This window comes from Macaca mulatta, chromosome 1 (assembly GCF_049350105.2).
Source record: "Macaca mulatta isolate MMU2019108-1 chromosome 1, T2T-MMU8v2.0, whole genome shotgun sequence".
Classification (NCBI taxonomy): Eukaryota; Metazoa; Chordata; class Mammalia; order Primates; family Cercopithecidae; genus Macaca; species Macaca mulatta.
Window position 1 is genome coordinate 6,578,412 of NC_133406.1, and position 18,632 is coordinate 6,597,043.

Here is an 18,632-nt window from a genome sequence, read left to right on the forward strand (position 1 = left end):
GAAGGCGCAGCCGAAGCGAGCCGGAGGCAGGGCGAGGGGGCGCCGCTGGATAGAGCTGGGGGAAGGGCGGAGGTGGTTTCCCGAGTGTCTCCCTCCGGAGCCATCCCCGCGCTCAGCCAGTAGGAGGGAGGAGGCGCGGAGACGGCGCTCACTTCTGCCCTCGCCTGCTGGCTTTCCAGTAAAGATGCGACAGGGAGAGGTGTAGCCGGCTCCGGAAAGGCGGGTGCGGAGCGGGAGCGCGGCCGCCCGGGCCTGGGCGCGGCGGGAGGGGCGGCGGCCGGGCTTGCAGCCCTCGGCCCGGCGGCGGGCGGCGGCGGCTCCTCACTGCACCAACCTGCGGGCGCGGGCTGGCTGGGCCAGCCGCGGCCCCTCCCACCGCACCCCACCCCCGCCGCCGCCGCCGCCCCGGGAGCCGGCCCGGGTCCCAGTCGGTGCCGCAAGGAGCCGGCGAGCGGAGCGCCCGCTCGGGACCGCAGCCGCCGGGCGACGTCGCCGCCGCACCGGGCACTTCTGTCTCCTGGGAGCAAGCTCCCCTCCCTCCCTGTCCCCTCCCGTTCCCCTTCTCCCCGTCCGTCCCCTCCGCCCCCGCCCCTGCCCGCACCTCGCCCTCCCTCCTTCCACCCCGCGCCTCCCGCGATCGCCCCCTCCCGCCCGGCCGCGCTCCCCGCTGGCGCTCAGCACCCCGCGCTCCCCGCGCCCGCTGGCTCCTCCAGCTCCGTCTCCAGCTCCACCTCCGGTTCCCGCTCGGCCTCCCGCTCGCCCTCCGCGCCCGGCTCCCCGCGCGCCTGTCCCGAGTCCTCTGCTCGCCGGCGGCCGCCCGGTCATGTCAGGATGGAGATCCGGCAGCACGAGTGGCTCTCGGCCTCCCCCCATGAGGGCTTCGAGCAGATGAGGCTCAAAAGCCGCCCCAAGGAACCCTCCCCAAGCCTGACCCGAGTGGGCGCGAACTTCTACAGCAGCGTCAAGCAGCAGGACTACAGCGCCAGCGTCTGGCTCCGGAGGAAAGACAAGCTGGAGCACGTAAGGGCGACTCGCTCCCGGGGGCCTCAGCCAGGCACCTGCCGCATGCACCCTCCCCGTGGTGGTGGCATGAGCGCGCGCGGGGCGCGGGGCGCGGGGGCCAGGCGAGGGGATCCTGGCAGGCGCCCATGTCCTAGGTCGGATTCGGGGGCTTCTCTGCCTACAATTTCTTGCCTTAATGACCCGGCTGCGGGGAGGGGAGCACAGGTTCCCTTTCAGGCTCTTGGTCCCCTGCTCACCCGACCTGCCCACCTGCGTCTCCCGGTAGGGTTTTTTTTTTTTTTTTTTGCACGGGGTTCTTGGGGTGCCTGTGCAGGATGAGCAAGAAGGGGAAGTGCCACCAGCGTGGCTCTGAGCAACCCGGCGTTGCATGGTAGTGGGCTTTAGAGCGGCGTTTGCCCGCGTCTTTGGGGGCTGTTTTACTCAGTCCAGAAACTAACAAATTAACAAATGGGTAAAGTTGGCGCCGCTAGCGACCAGCGTGGACCCGCGCACAAGCCATTAGAGTTTTCTGCAGAGTGTCCGCTGGGATGAGCAGTTGGCGATCTTCTCTACTTGAGCCCAAGTAGGGAGAGATTTGCGCGTTGCAAGGAGAAAGGCTAAAAACGAAGGGATCGTGCGGCTCCCCAGAAATCCTCCGCTCTGGAGGGTGGGAGCCGGTGAGAAGGGACCTCTGTTCCCAAGGAGTGCCTACTTCACGCGAAGTGAATTGGCTCTGGAGTTGAGCTCCTAAGGCTTGCCATTTTGAAAGAAAGAAAGAAAGAAAAAAAAAAAAAAAACCAAAAACCTTCTAAAAAGGCGTTTAGTGGATCCACAGTTTCAAATCTGATCCATCAGCATATTCTTAAACCAAATGTTAAAATTAAACTAAGAGAATTATCTCAAGAGTGCAGCACAACTAGCTAAGGAGAAGATGCTATTTCTCCCTGCAGAGCTGCAGAATCCAAATTGAGTCTGCTAATGGAATGTGGAGGTTTCCTTGTATTTGGGTCAGGACGCCAACAATGATAAAAAAGATAAGACCAAGAACTCCTGGAAGTCACGCATTTCCAACTGCTGCACCGACCTGCATCCCATCTGCCCCCCAAAGCGTTCCTCCTGGGCTCTGCGGCACCAACAGTCTTCTTCCCAGGAGGAAACGTGCGAAGAAGGGGCATTTCTCTATTATAATAATCTGAAAGGAACGTCTGTGCCTGCTTTCTGAGGGCCTGATGAAGTCACTGAAAGCTCTAAAATGAAGCTTTGAGTTGGGTAACAGCACTGTTTTGTGTGTAGACAGCCATTTGCTAATGTCAAAAGGATGCCTCATATCCTTAAGACCATGGAAGTCGCTGAAGATTTATAGGATGGCAAGCTGTTTGAAAGGCTACAGTATCCATTAAACATGCCCGCTCCAGAATTAGTGAAGGGGCTGGTGGTGTACATTAGTTTAAAGGGGGCAAACAGCATCTTTATGTATTACATGCAAAGAGCATGTAATCAACCAATGATGTGGTTGATTTTAGTATCAGGGATAACAGTCTAGCCTTGGGAGGGTGATAGAACATATCTTCTTTTTAGTTTCACTCTGAATGTGTGTTCTTTTGCAGTTTGTGCTTTTAGCTGGTCTATTTCCTTTATTCTCTTACTGAAAATCAGTAGTGCAGCCTTCTATGACTATGTCTTGAGTCATGAGCGGTGCACGCATTATACTTAAATGCTTTCTCATTTTTAGATTTTCATTGAAAGTATCAAGTCATACCATGTGGGCCATAGCAGCCTTACCTTTCTGCATGAGTATGGGATACTCAACCTCCTCTGAGGATGGGAGACCAGGGAAAGGAAGATGTGGTTGTTTGAAAGCCTGTGAGCGTCTATGCTTTCTTCTTCACTCAGATACTCCAAAAGAGAGCATTGCATTCATTTTTTAAAAATCACTCTCCTCATTTGATATTTAAATCAGTGTAGCATTTGTTTTACTTTTTCAACTACATTTAATGAGAGATGCATATATCTCTTCTGATGTTTTTCTCTACACCCCCTTTCAACTAGAAAGGGGACTTTAAATAAATTTCTTGGTGGTATTCTCTTGCTCCTTTGAAATATCCACAAACATTTTTAATGAATTAATATTAATAAAAGTGCTATGAAAAATTAAATTAGTATGCAAATGTAAATTTATTTGAATTCAAGAGCTAGGTATTTATAATATATGTCATGTTGAATGCACTATGATATTTCACATAGTTTGATGGTAATTGCTAATAGAAATTAATGTTTGAGATGTCAAAAACCTATAACAAATGTAACCTGGTATCATTGTTACAGAAAGCATGAAAATGTATTGTTGACTTCATTGTAAACAACATTCTGAACATATGTGACACCTTCTGATTCATATGTTGCAGGGATTAGGATGAGTGTGTCATGTGAAATTCAAAGGAGATATATGGCAGTTTAAAAACACTCTTCTGGTCTGTCTAATCAAATGGATGGCCACTTTTTTATTATGTTGAAAAAATAAATTAATAATCCTGATGGAGATCATATGCCTGAAAACAGCCTACTCAGTTATTTTGCTGGTGCTTTAAAAGCCAATCTAAGTATTAAGGAAATAAATAAGTTATGACTTCAAATGACACACATATTTGGTCATCATAATAACAGAATTTCCTGAAATGAAATGTGGCAGTGTGTGGGCTCTGTCCAGAATTCAGAGGGACAGATTAATCTGAAAGTCAAGAATGTGATATAAAGCAGGCAACTAAAGAATGGATTTCCACCCACTTTGCTAAAAGTGAGAATAATTTATTTCTTCTTTTCTGATTTAAAGGCTACTGGACCAATTCTTAGCTTGGACAAGAAAAAAATGACCCAAATTAGTTGAGGACTGGAATCAATCTTTAAATATGGTTCCTATCACTGGTTGGTCGACACTTAAGATGAATACTTACTAAGAAATAAATGTATACAGGGAATCATTTCATACTAAAATAATGAATTAGAAGCTGTGAGGAAGTCATGTTTTGTAACAAGAATGCTGGACTTTGAATTCCACTTGGAAATTTCAGGAAAAAGTAAAATTGCTGGCTATATACAGAATGTTGTGTTACTAGTTACAAATAATGCTCTTGGTTGTTAAAATCTTTTGTTTCCTGTTCTGCTTCGTAATGTCTAGAACTCTGGGAGGCATTAGGCTTGGGAAACAGTGGAAGTTCTGTTCTCTGTAGGATCCTGTATTTACTTTAGGTCTAATGTAAAAGTGAAGGATTCTGGTCCAGCAAAGCAAGAGGAGCAAGGGACCACTTCCAGACCCTCTAATCCACCCCTGCTCTTGCAGCCTCCCTAGGACTGGCTTGCTTTGGAGGTACTCATTTAATAAGATATGACTATCCCAGAGGATAACATGGCATTAGGCTGGCATCGTTTGGTGCTATATGCTTTTTTGAACAGTTTTCTTTTTTAAAGGGGGAGAGATGCAAAGCCCACTCTACTTTGTTGCCTGGTTTTATGCCAGCTACACTGTACAGAGGTTTCCTGGTGCTATTTATGAAGATGGAGATGCCTTATGTTCTCTCCTGCTTATTCAATTAGCTCCTGTCAAAGTGTGGTTAAGCGTAGGGGCTCTGGTGAGAGGGACCTGGGTTTAGACTTTGATTTCATTTCTTATTAATTCTGTGGGCAAAGGGCTCCCAGTTACCAAGATGCACAACTGTGTTCCCCCTGAGAGAAGTCGCTAGTTTGCCGTGATGGAACAAGACAGTCCATGTCTGTACTGCAGGAACGAACATTCTCCAAATGTCAGAGACTTGGACACCACAAAAGTATACTTTCCACCTCACATATCTCACCTGTGCCTATCGGCTGGGGACCATCCTCATCTTGGTTGCCTTGCCCGATTCTGATATTTTTTGTGGCTGCCACAGCAGCTAAAGAGCAGTTGGAAAATCATGTAATGATTTAGGCTCTCAATGCTTCCACCCAGAAATCATCCATTCATATGACTCATGTGTATTGGCCAAAGAAAAGTTCATGGTCAAGGCTCGCTTCAAGAGTAGCACAAGGGGATCCAACTAAGACCCAGAAGAAAGAGAACATCTGTGACCAACTCTCACAAGACTGCTGCAGCATACAAAGCACTTAGCGCAGTGTTTGGCCTGGGTTAAATGCTCAACACACAATAACTGTAGGTGTAATGACTTCTCAGGTGCTGCCTGGCTCTTGGGCTGAGTCCTCCCACTCCACCCAAAGAGCTTCCAGATTTCAGATTTGAGATCAGCCTGCATGATGATCCTGGATGCTAAGTGAGTAGGTCCTTTGGTCGGCAAGGCTGGCTCACTGTCCTGGGCCTGTTATACTGTCTCTTTGCCTGGCTTCCCATCCATCCTCTGGGGGCCTGACTCTTCCTGGCTAGTGGAGCCCTTGCTTGCTCCCTGGCTGGCCATTCCGAGGCTGACTTTTCTGGTTCTCACTCTCTTAGCTGATCCCGCTAGCGGAGACCAACTCCTTGTCCTGTCTCCAACCTCTGCTTCTCTTCCCAACTTGTGCTGGTGGAATTAAGTCAAGCAACATTTCATTTATCTGCAAGATGTCTCAGAAAGCCCATTTAAAATTGAAAGAGAAAGCCGAAGACAGATTTGGTAAAGCATAAAAGCAGAATCCTTAATGTTCACACTTGTAGTGAGCCATAGTATAGTGGTTTATTTAGTAAGTGCCTCACACTTAAAAAAATGATTGTCTCCTCTAAGTGTGAATTTGCACCTGCTTAAATAGAGTTTATGTTACCAGTGAATAGTAAATAAATGCCAAGTGCACATTTGCCTCCTGGAATAAATTATTTACACGAGGAGCAAAGGATAAATGGATTGGAGCACACTTGGTCACAGTGGTCTAGGCTCATATTGTGTAATGCCATTTTTGTCCCACGGAGCAGATCCATGAAAATACTGTACCCCACAGAGTGGATTTGTAAAGTGCCAGAAGACAGAGTTCAACCTAAGGGAATGAATCTTTAAAATGTTCCATTAAAAATCCAACAAACAAACAGTCTGGCAAATGCTTAAGAACATTAACATTTACCGGGATCATTTCCTGCGGTTTTAGATAAACAACATAGGCAAGCTATAGGTGCACGCAGGATTCTCTGCCTCCAACTCATCAGTCAAGACATGAAAGTTTAGATGTCTCGTGAGTGTCTTCCAGTGGATCTCAGGACATGTCCATCACTGTCCTGGTCACCACTACAGTCAACATATATCCACCCACTAAGGGACTTCTCTCACTGCAGGCTGACATTGCAGTGTCTTTTGAAGAATCTTTGGTTTCTTTGAACTCTCTTGGGTATGGCTTGACTTATTTTAACATAATGATAGGGATATATCATATTTAATGTATTTAATTTAAGAAGCACTGGATGATTGCATTTAAGGTTTCTTTTTCATCTCTTCTTCCATATAATAACTACATGCCAATTTCTGGCTAGTTTCTCTAAAAGTTTTTACTTCTTTCTGTAGACTTCCATAATTATCTCAGGTTTAAACTTAAGTAACAGTTTTTAGTTCTTCTCCAAATAAATCCGATGAGTCCTTTGAACTTCTGGGACATGGCAGTAGTCGTAATAAGTTACGTTCTCCTACTGAATTGACTGATAGATGGCATAGTTAGACAGGCGTGGAGTCTGTGGCAAGATCTCACACCAGAAGTGTTGCTTAAACTGTATATATTGAGGACGTTAAAATTACCCAATTGCCTAAGATTCATACCTGCACAGACTACGTGCTAAAAGTTTAGGGTACAACGTAAATGTTGAGGTGCAGTTGAAAGGTCAAACCGTGGCTGTTAAGAGATAGCCCTTTTAACCAAAAAAGCACATTTAAATTGTTCTCAGGAAGAGAGAAAAATGAGCCCAATTTCTAAAATCACAAACCTAGCCCTTCTGAAAGAGAGGAATTAAGTGAAGAATGAGGCAGACTTTCCCAGGTAGCCTTATCTGCACTGGAAAATCTTGCTGTGCCCGACAGTTGAAGTCAGCCCAAGTTGAACTACCTGCCTGGGCATCATGGGACTGGATGTCATGACCATTGGGTGATAAATATATTTCCTTATCCTCCCGAGTAGGCCATGAGTCTTGTGTTTCACTGACTTGAGCTATTACTGTGCTCCCGCTAGTATGTTGTTAGGTCTGATCCAACAATAACATGAGGAGTGAAGTTGAGAAGATGGGACTCATTGACATAAAAAAAGTACCAACTGGTAAACTCATCTCTCACCAGATATTGACTGAGTAGCTTTCACGTGAAAGATACTGTGTTAGGAAGCTGTGAGGTCTTTAATTCAACAAGCACTTATTTGACATATACTGTGTTATTAACAATGTTATTAAATACAAAGACCAGCGCAGGGTCCCTTCCCTGAAGATGTTTAGTTGTATAAACAGAGTTACAATATAATTGCAGTGTTATGATTCAATAGAAAAATGCAAACTATTAATAGTATAAGAATACTGCCTTCAAGGGACTGGTTGTTTAGATGATAAAGTATAGTTTAAAAAAATAAGCAGTGGATTCTGTCATACATAATGATAATGTATCATAACAAAATTCATTTTATTCCAGTAATGCAAAGTTGATATGAAATTTGAAAATCAATTACTATATTTTATCATATTAATAAAATAAAAGAGTAAGACCATACAATTATCTCAATAGAGGAAGCAAAAAGATTTGATGAAATTGTGTACCCATGCATGATACAATTCTCAACTGACAAGAAATAAAAGCAATCTTTACTATTCTGATAAACAATTTATTTAAAAAGAATCACAGTTAATGGTGAACTATTGAAAAATTATCTGTGCAGATCGTGAGTGAGACAGAGATGTCCACGGTCATCGCTTCCTGTTAGCGTTGTACAGAAGTAATAGACAATACAATAAGGCAAGGAAAGCAAATAAAAATATAAGAATTGAAAATGTGTAACAACATTGTCACTGTTAGCAGACAATATGATTGTGTACATTTGAAAATACAAAAAAATACTGCAGATATACTTAATGAATTAATACTGTCACTGGATTTATCAGGACCACTGGATTCAAAGCCAATATGCAAAATTTAGTTATTAGAAATTCCAATCTAAAACTTAAAAAATTATCATTTACATTAGCATAAAAATGTCAAATACTTAGGAATAAATTTAATAAAATCTGGTAAGACCTCTTTTTAATTCTCCCCTAAATTGACCTATAGAGTAGATCCATTTCCAATTAAAATGTCAACAAGTTTGTGTGTGTGTGTGTGTGTGTATTGAAAAATGATTCTAAAATTCATATGGAAATGCAAAGTGCCAACAACCCAAGACAATCTTTTAAAAGAAGAACAAAGCCTGCTTCCAAGTATCAAAACTTATTCTAAAGCTAGATTAATTAAAGCAGTGTGGTGTTGGTGCAAGGATAAACAAATAGATCAATTGACAAACTAGACAGTGCAGAAACAGACCTGTGCAGATATAGATACTTGATTTATGATAAAAGTGACTCTGTAATGCAGTGGAACAGAGATAATCTTTTCAGAAAAGGGTGCTGGGTCAGTTGTATATCCACATTAAAAATACATACTCATTTATGTTTTAATATGAATCAGTTTAATATGAGTTGTAAACCTAAATTGGAAAGTGAAACAATGAGGCTTCTAGAACAAATATAATAATAAAAAATGTCTTCATTAACTTGACTAAGGAAAAATTTTGAAGCTGTTTTAATAATCCTAATTTATTAGATTAGTAAACTGTACTATATTAGAAGTGCTCTTGTCCATAAAATATTTGATTAACAGCATGAAAGACAAGTCACAAAGTAGAAGGATATATATATAAAAAATTTACTTTGGAAGAATATATTTTTAACACACACTCTGACAAAGAGTTTTAATCCAGGATATGTAAAGAGCACCTACAAATCAATAAGAAAAACATAGACAGCCCAACAGGAAAGTGAGGAAGACACTTGAACAGGAACTTCACAAAAGAGGATATCCAGATGGGCAGTAAATGCATAAAGGTGCTTGATGTCATTAGTTATCAAAGAAGTAAAAATTCACACAAAATTTATACACCATTATTCAAACACAAGAATGGCTGAAATTAAAATAAATAATTGACAGTGACCAACGTACTGATGAAAATGGGGAACATCTGTAGCTCTCATAACTTCTCGTAGGACTTCATTCATAGCTGCTTTGGAAAACTGTTTGCAGTATCTACTATATTAAACACATCTTTTAATATTTTAACCTATAAAATTTAAATTCTGTGTACATATCAAATAAATGTGTGCTCAGGTTAATGGAAGACATATACACAAATGCTTACTGAAGCATTATTTTAGTTGTTCACAGTAGGATGCATCCCTAATATTCAACTATAGTTGCATGGACGATATATTGTAGCTTATCCATACAGTGTAATACATTCAGCACTGAAAAGAGATTATGTATCTATTGCATCTGCATGCAATAATGTGGATGACTCTTTCAGGCATAGTAATGAATGAAAGAAGACAGACATAGATAGTATGATTCCATTTATGTCAAAAAACAGGCAAAGCTGGCCAGGTGTGGTGGCACACGCCTGTGATCCCAGCACTTTGGGAGGCCGAGGTAGGTGGATCACCTGAGGTCAGCAATTTGAGACCAGCCTGACCAACACGGTGAAACCTCGTCTCTACTAAATACAAAAAAATTAGCTGGGTGTGGTGGCACATGCCTGTAATCAAAGCTAGTTGGGAGGCTGAGACAGGAGAATTGCTTGTACCTGGGAGGCTGAGGTTGCAGTGAGCCGAGATCGCGCCATTGCACTCCAGCCTGGGCAACAGTAGTGAAACTCTCTCTCTCTCTCTCTCTTTCACACACACACCCACACCCACACACCCACACCCACACACATACACCAGGCAAAGCTAAAGCTGGGAGCTAGGTAGGACTCAGAATTAGTGATTACTTTTGAGGGTAAAATGGGCATGAAGTAGGCTTCCAGGGAGCTAATATTGTTCTATCTCTATTTTTAGGTGTTGGTTACAAAGTAAACGTTTACAGAGCTATACACGAAGATTTGCATCTTTATGTATATTTCCATGATAGTTTACAAAAGATAAATAAAATGCCTACAGTGCCCTTAGCCTTGCTTACTGCTTCTCTCCAGCTATACCTCCTCAGACTATGCTTCTCCTGTCCTACTTTCTCTAACCCGTGGAGGTCTTTGGCCTTGATGTTCTCAGTCACTGTTGTCTTCATGTGGGTGACTGCTGCTTGTCATCTCCCCTGTATGGCTTCCTGGGTCCTTCCCTCTCCTCACCTCCCCATCGGCTTTAGACAACCTTCCCTGTTACCCCATTGCACATAAGACAGTGTATCTAGTTGGATCTTTATTTGCCTTTCCCACTAAACTACTCACTCTTTAATAAATTCTCTTTTTTAGTAGAACATCTATTATTTTATTCAACAGGAGGGAAGATAAAACAGATAAAACTTTTGTTTTTCCTTTTTCTTTTTGACTTTTTTTCAACTTTTAGGTCTTGGCGGTGGGGGTACATGTGAAGGTTTGTTACGTAGGTAAACACATGTCACGGGGATTTGTTGTATCATATTATTCCATCACCAGGTATTAAGCCTGGTAACCAGTAGTTATCTTTTCTGGAGTTCCTTCCAGGAGCAATTGTTTAGTGAATTGTGACCTTCTTGCTTCAGACACCTTAAATCATTCCTTGTCCAGAGAAGGTTATCAAGGAAGGCTTCACTCTTGGCGATGGTTTGTACTGGCTTAAGGACCTGGAGGAAGAGCTACTGGTTGTAGGACTGGTCTGAATTAAGACTTTCGAGCAGAATTTGGACAGCCAAAAACTTGTCTGGGAGAGCAGTGACTGAACAAGTATATCTGGGGACAGAGTTTGTTTAAGGAAGACTTGGGTGTAAAAACACCCACAGTGGTAGATTAATGGGCTTGAGGACTTGGAAGATACTGGGCTTTATTCTGTAAGCAAAGGGGAGATATTTGAATAGATACTTTATTTGAAAAGCTCAGGTTTCAGAAAATCTGGTGGCATGCAGTGTTGAGGAATGAGATTCTAGAATTGTGGAGAGCAGTGTAACATCTCTTTTAGTGGTCCATATAGGAATTGTGAAAAGGGAAGTAAAAAGAGGTGATGGAAGTAGAAAACTAATGAGGCATCTATGCAAGAAGTATTGTAAAATAAGAGCTCATAAGACTTTCTGTTGAATTGGATCTGGTGAGTCTGAGCAAGCTCATTCATTCAGGAAACATTTATTGAGTGCTAGGGATGTGCCAGAAATTGTGATTGGCATGATGGACACAAGAATGAACAGGGAAAATTCCAAAGACTACTTGAGAGTTGGAATTCTGCTCTTTGTATCTTGGACCCAAGCCATTATTATGGTCTTGATTCATATTATCCTTCTTAGTATAATTATAATTAACAAACATTCCAATACCTACTGCCTACAGGGAGTTGAGCTTCAGACTTTGGAACATTCAGTATATATGAGCGGGCCTTTGGCGTCAGGTTACTTATGATCTGGTTGTCTTTCAAGACTCAACTTACATGTCATCATTTCTAAACCTAAAGCCTGGTTGGGTGTCACTCCTGTGTGGTCCCATAACATCATGGACAGCATGTTATAACTCTTAACAATACTGTTTTTTTTTTTAATTGACTGATTGTCTATCTTTTGCCCTCAATGGAAAGTTTTTGAGGGCAGCAATGGTATCTTATAAGAATGTACTGTTAATGCCAAGTGCAGTGCCTGGTAGATGCCTAATATTGATTAACTTGATTATTGAAACAGCAGGTAAAGGAATGAATGAAAGTGTGTTGAGTAAGACAGGACTGAGACACTGGAGTGAAAGAATAAGATGGCATATGCTACCTGCTAGATAAATGCTACAGATGTTATATGCAACAAAGATTCACTGGAGGCTGAGTACAGGTGACTCAGGCCTATAATCCCAGCACTTTGGAGGCTGAGCTGGGAGGATCGCTTGGGCTTAGGAGTTTGAGACCAGCCTGGACAACATAGTGAGACCTGTCTCTACAAAAGATTAAAAAATTAGCCAGGTGTGGTAGCATGTGTCTGTATGCCTGTAGTCCCAGCTACTCAGGAGGCTAACGTGGAAGGATTACTTGAGCCCAGGAGGGCGAGACTGCAATTAGCCATGATTGTGCCACCACACTCCAGCCTGGGCAACAGTGAGACCCTGTCTCCAAAAAAATAAATAAATAAAAAGAAAGAAAAAGGAGTTCCGTGGAAAGAAACCTCAGGTTTGCATGAGAAGCTACCCAATAGGCATTCACACAGTTACAATTGTCAGATGAAGAAGGTAATATACAAGGCTGCATCTAAACCATCCCACAGGTTGAGATTTCGTTGATTTTCTCCTGAGACTTGGGAAATGGAGTCACTTTAGTGATCTATTTCAATATCCAATGTTACTGTTTACAGTGGACTGTTTGGGGAGTTTCAACTTCCATATAGCTCCATTTTCATTAGTCTAGAGGAGAACATTAACTTTTTAAATTTTTTCTGAGGACACTGTTCTAGCTTGTTGACTTGCCTGAATCTGCTGGCTCATTACTTAGCTCCTGCCCTGCACTGGCTGAGTGCACTTGATCAGAGACTGTAAGACACTCTGCAGCAGGGAATGTGTCAAACACCCAAAATACTCTTTTTTTTTTTTTTTTTTTTTTTTGAGATGAAGTCTCGCTCTGTCACCTGGGCTGGAGTGCAGTGGCACAATCTTGGCTCACTGCAAGCTCTGCCTCTTGGGTTCACGCCATTCTCCTTCCTCAGCTTCCCGAGTAGCTGGAACTACAGGCGCCCGCCACCATGCCCAGCTAATTTTTATTTTTTGTATTTTTAGTAGAGACGGGGTTTCACCATGTTAGCCAGGATGGGCTCGATCTCCTGACCTCATGATCCACCCGCCTTGGCCTCCCAAAGTGCTGGGATTACAGGCGTGAGCCACCGCACCTGGTCAAACCCACCGAAGTACCCTTAAAGGCTGGCCAGCCTTGATTATTAAGAATCGTCTACTATGACTTCTGACTGAACTGATTCCAAACTTTTCCATCCCCTGAAATCCTCTTGCTTTAATCCATGATATGTCCATGACATGTGCACACATTGCTAAGAGGCTACCTGTGAGATTCCCAATGTATCTTTCTATTAAAAAAAATTTCATTTGGAATACCTTTAGAGCCACAGAAAATTTGCAAAGATAGTACAAACATCTCCTATACAGCTTTTCTTCTGATTTTCGTTTCCCCTAATGTGTTAACATCTCAACTCCACACTTTATTTGAATTTCACTAGTTTTAAAATTAACGTCCCTTTTCTGTTCCGGGATCTCATCCAAGATACCACATTGCATTTAGTTGTCGTGTGTCCTGAGTCACCTCTTGTCCATGACCGTTCTCAAGCTTTCCTTACTTTTCACCACCTTGACAGTTTAAAGGCATACGGGTCGGGTCTTTTATAGAGTGTCCCTCACTTTCTGTATGTCGGATTTTTTTTCATGATTAGACTGGGATTATGGGCTTTAGGATGGAGGACCACACAGGTAAAGTGCACTTCTTGTTACATCATATCACGGCATACATGCTATTTATACGACATTGATGATGCTAATCTTTATTGTTTGGTGAAACTAGTGTTTGCCGGGTTTCTCTCTGTAAAGTTACTACTTTTCCCTTTCTACACTCTAATTTTTTGAAGCTGGACATGAAGTCCCACATCCCCACATTCAGCAACTCCTGGGCTAGGGAGTAGCTGCATTTATTCTTTGTAATTTTTTTGTAAGGAAGATTCATCTATTTTCCCTCAATATCTATTTATTCAATCCTTTGTTTATATCAGTAGAACCCTGGGATATTTATCTTATGTTGTAGGTAAAACCCAGTTCGATGTTACTTTTATTATTCTGTAAGTTGTTCCTGCTTTGGTCATGAGAAGCTCTTTTAGGTGAGTTCCTGTGTCCATTGGACATGCCCACATCCTCTTATTTGGGGGAACTTCCTTATGCTGTGGTACTACAGAATACTCCAGGCTCATCTCGTTTTCTGCCCCTTCCTAACATGTTGAAGATATTTTCTCATAAGCATATTCAAAATGATATTATATTTTCAGCCCCAACCAGCTCCACTCTTAAAAGGCTCTAAAAGAGAAATAGATAGTCATTTAATATATCTAGTAAAATCTCAAAACAGATGTTTTGGTGAAGATGAAACATCTTCACGTGAACTTTTTATAAAACTCCTGAAATATCCTTAATTATAACCCTGGCCTGTAAACTCTCATTCAGATGATGGAGAGAAGTCTTCTACTAAGCAAATGACAAGGCATGCTAAGTGGTACAGTGACTTTATGTAGTATCCTACTATAGTGTGTGCGTATGTGTCTGCATGCATGCGTGTACAGATACTCTCTTTGTACATACAGATATTGTCATTCTTTTCTTTCCAGCATGAGTGGTCTGTTGTTGGAGAATCATGTTCTGCACTTGGCAGTCATAATTCCATTTGTATTCCATGGTTCCCCGTTTGGCATTATTTTCCAACCTCTGTGTGTGTGTGTGTGTGTGTGTGTGCGCGTGTGTGCGCGCGCACGCGCGCTCAGAATATTTGGCCTGTGCATGGGAAAGGGGTCTTCCATAGTCAGCCATCATGAGCCAAGACACTATTATCTGAGATTTCAAATCTCCTTCAAAAACTGACTTGGGAACTTTCCAACAGCAGCCCATTCGTTCATACTAATAAAACATCTCCCATGAGAACCAAGAAAAGATGGATAAGAAGAGAAGGAAGCATGGAGAGATAGGCATTGAAATGCTTCAATAATCCAGCGCTCCAAGGCTGATGCTAACTTTTGGTGGGGCGTTTCAGGAGTGTGAACGTGTGAAGAATGTACATTTATCTCTGGAGTCCCTAGCTCTCATTTCAAATGCTTTTTCTCCACACTGATCAGCCTGCTCACGGTGCTGCTCCCAATAAGCCACCAAGTAGTTCCTGCCTTCTCATCCTGCTGACTTCCTGGTCACACCAAGAGTGCAGGCCTATTGGGGGCTTATTCATAAGGGTATCCTGTAAGCCAAAAACTGAAAATTAATTATCATCATGGTTGTGGCTTTTATTCACTCTAAGGAATGTTACAAAAACAAGGTAATAACAAGACAACAATCCCCAGAGCTTTGTTGAAGGTGGTTTATGAAAAGGAGTGCTTTACTATCTCTCTGCCCATTTTCTTTAACAATAGAACAAGATGAATTAGAAGGCATCATGTCCTCTAAGTGTAAAGGAGGAAGAAAGAAAGGCAGGGGCCGCATGGAACAGGTAGAATATCCCCGCTGATAACTAGCATTTATATTGACAAAACATCAATAATGAGCAGTGTACAAGAAGGAGTTCAAAAGAGGCAGGTATTTACCCTCTGTGGCATTTATTTATTTGTTTGTTTGTTTGTTTGTTATGGAATCTTGCTCTGTTACCCAGACTGGAGTGCAGTGGTGCGATCTCAGCTCACTGAAACCTCCACCTCCCGGGTTCAAGCAATTCTCCTGCCTCGGCCTCCCGAGTAGCTGGGACTACAGGTGCATGCCATCACGCCCGCTAATTTCTTTTGTATTTTAGTAGAGACAGGGTTTCACCTTGTTGTCCAGGCTGGTCTCAAACTGCTGAGCTCAGGCAATCTGCCTGCCTTGGCCTCCCAAAGTGCTAGGATTACAGAAGTGAGCCACCACTCCAAGCCTATTTATTTATTTTGAGATGGAGTCTTGCTCTGTCACCCAGGCTGGAGTGCGGTGACGTTCTTGACTGACTGCAACCTCCACCTCCTGGGTTCAAGTGATTCTCCCGCCTCAGTCTCCTGAGTAGCTAAGATTACAGGCACGCACCACCATGCCTGGCTAAGTTTTGTATTTTTAGTAGAGATGGGGTTTTCCCATGTTGGCCAGGCTGACTTTGAGCTCCTGACTTGAAGTGATCCCCCCGCCTTGGCCTCCCAAAGTGCTGGGATTACAGGCATGAGCCACCATGCCCGGCCCTCTGTGGCTTTCAGATAGTTGTCTTTATTATTAGGCTATTTGTTTTTCTATTTGGATATCTCACGTTACTTGACTTTTGTACTGGGTTTAGAATAACTGTCACAGAGTTGGTATCAAGATGAAGGAAAGGAAGTTGATATGCCTAGGCAAAATGTGAGTGTTGAGGAGAACATATTCAGGCAAAAAGATTTGCAGACAGAGATGAGCTACTGGGCATGCTGAATGTACTTACCTTAGTGTAGTCTTTCATTGCTTTCCTGTTTTTAAGAATGGGAGGATGTGCTTCTTGAAAGAATAGAGCATGGTGAAGAGCTCCTTAATATAGTAACTCTGAAAGAGTCTTCGGGCTTCTGGTTAGGAGTTGGAAATGATATAGTTGGTCATTTCCATTTGGTCACCTAACAAATTTTTTTTTTTTTTTTTTTTTTTTTTTTTTTTGGAGACAGTTTCGCCCTTGTTGCCCAGGCTGGAGTGCAATGGCATGATCTCGGCTCACTACAACCTCTATCTCCTGAGTTCAAGCCATTCTTCTGCCTCAGCCTCCCAACTAGCTGGGATTACAGGCACCCACCACCATGCCCAGATAAATTTTTTTTTTTATTATTTTTAGTAGAGACAGGGTTTCACCATGTTGGCTGGTCTTGAACTCCTGACCTCAGGTGATTGGCCCACCTCTGCCTCCCAAAGTGCTGGGATTACAGGCATGAGCCATAAGCCACTGTGCCTGGCCAAATACACATTTCTTTAGCTTAGAAACCTGCTACTGGTGAAAAGTTATTTGAATAGAATTGCTGGTCGGCATTGAGGAAAAAAAAAAAAAAAGACAAAAAAAAAAAAAAACAGGTTAAAAAAGTCTTTACTGAGAAAATGACTTCAAAGCCAAACTTAAAATCATTCATGGAGAGAGAATAATAAGTCCTACCACCATTTATTAAATGTAATTACCACTATGCCGGTATCTAGCCTTGCACCTATTCTGAATCTCAGGCTTGCTTATTTCCACACTAAAACACAACAAGATAAATGGGCTTTCGGATAAATCGTTGAGCTGTTATTTGGGCTACTTATCTAGGAAAACATTTCCTTCCTGATATGAACAGAGTAGATTTCTAGTTGCATTTGGAATTGTGTTGTTTTAGCCAATGGATCTCTTCAAAGAAGAAATAAACTTAATATAATCTTTGCCAGCTGTAATTTCAAGATTAGCTGTCCAGTTGGAGTAGGATGTTAGGTAGATTGATTTAGCCATTCATTAACATTTAATTCTATAGCTCAGGGCAGTCATCAACAAGGTATGGTTAACCACATGGATAATTTAACATTGTATTCACTGTCACTATTGCTATAGTCAAAAGACCATCATTATAACAAGGAAGGTTCTTTCCAGTGCAGCACCTTCCTAAGAAGAATTGGGGGTCTCAGCAAAGCTCTATTGAAATGTAGAGGCTTGAATGACCTGCTGGCCTCAGTCACTTCTGCACAACATCCATGGTTCAGATTTGTGTCTCAAAAGTTTATGAAGTACCATACGAGATTGAATTTCAGGTTTGCTGGTAAAAAATTTAGACCAAATACATTAAATCCACAAATGCCAAAGGTCTGCTGGTTTTACAGCTTTTCTTAATCAGAAACATTTTTTTCATGTGTGTGTTTTAAAATTTGTGGTGATGAGGGATCAAAAGAATTTCTAGGCATTCGTTTTGCTAAAGATTACTCTTTTAAGTAGCTTACCTGTCTGGATAAAGTCCAGAGATAGACCCTTATATAACTGGGAAATGGTACTCTTAGCAAGGATACCACTTCCTGCCGCCTGGGCCACCTCTCACCCTTGGCATGACACGTGCTGCTACTGAGGATGGTGGTGGTGGCCTCCGCTGTGATCACCGTTCGTACTGCGTTGCTGTCCTATTGCGCTTAGAGTCACTTGCAGATGCTGAATCTAGGACTGGTGCAGAGGCTGGCATTGCCTGAGTTCCTGTACATCCGCTTGGAAACTGAACCATGCCAGCGCACTATGCCTCTTTACTGGACTGGGAAGAATCTTTTCCCATCCAGTATTTCGCTCCACACTGACCTCTTGGTTTCAAATAGCACTGCTTGTGTTTCCAGCGCCTTGAGATTTTTCTATGGAAACGAGCTTTACTGTTCCTGGGCCCCTTTTCTTTTCCTAGGACCCTATTCCTTTGCTTTATGGAGGCAAAGCTTTCTGGTGGAATTGAGAGAGAAGAAGTGTGTCTTTCTCACTATTGCTCCTCTCCACCAGTGCCTGGGGCAATCCTGATTTCCTATTCTTCCATTTAGAATGCATGAATGCATTTTTTTTTTCCTAGGAAGCTCATTATTCCTCATGCTGCAGTCCTTAGCCCTTCTCTAGTATGCATACGTTCAACAGAGTCAGCCTGGGCTCAATCCTGAGCCTCTCATATCTCTGTCTAGGAAGTTCATTGTCTTCCTTGAACTAAATAGCAAATTTGGATGGCTGAGTAAAGTGAGAGTATCACGGCCCAATTGTCCTTACACCCAGGTGT

General features: G+C 42.6%; 1 protein-coding gene across 1 annotated transcript in view; it reads left to right on the forward strand.

Moving 5' to 3' along the window:
• Nucleotides 1-399: 399 nt before the first annotated feature.
• Nucleotides 400-18,632, forward strand: part of PLD5 (phospholipase D family member 5) — a 423,368-nt gene continuing 405,135 nt past the window's right edge. Inside the window, exon 1 of the mRNA XM_001092989.5 lies at nucleotides 400-1,020. Coding sequence (XP_001092989.1) covers nucleotides 832-1,020 — 189 coding nt within the window. The 5' untranslated portion in view covers nucleotides 400-831. The remainder of the gene's footprint in view (nucleotides 1,021-18,632) is intronic.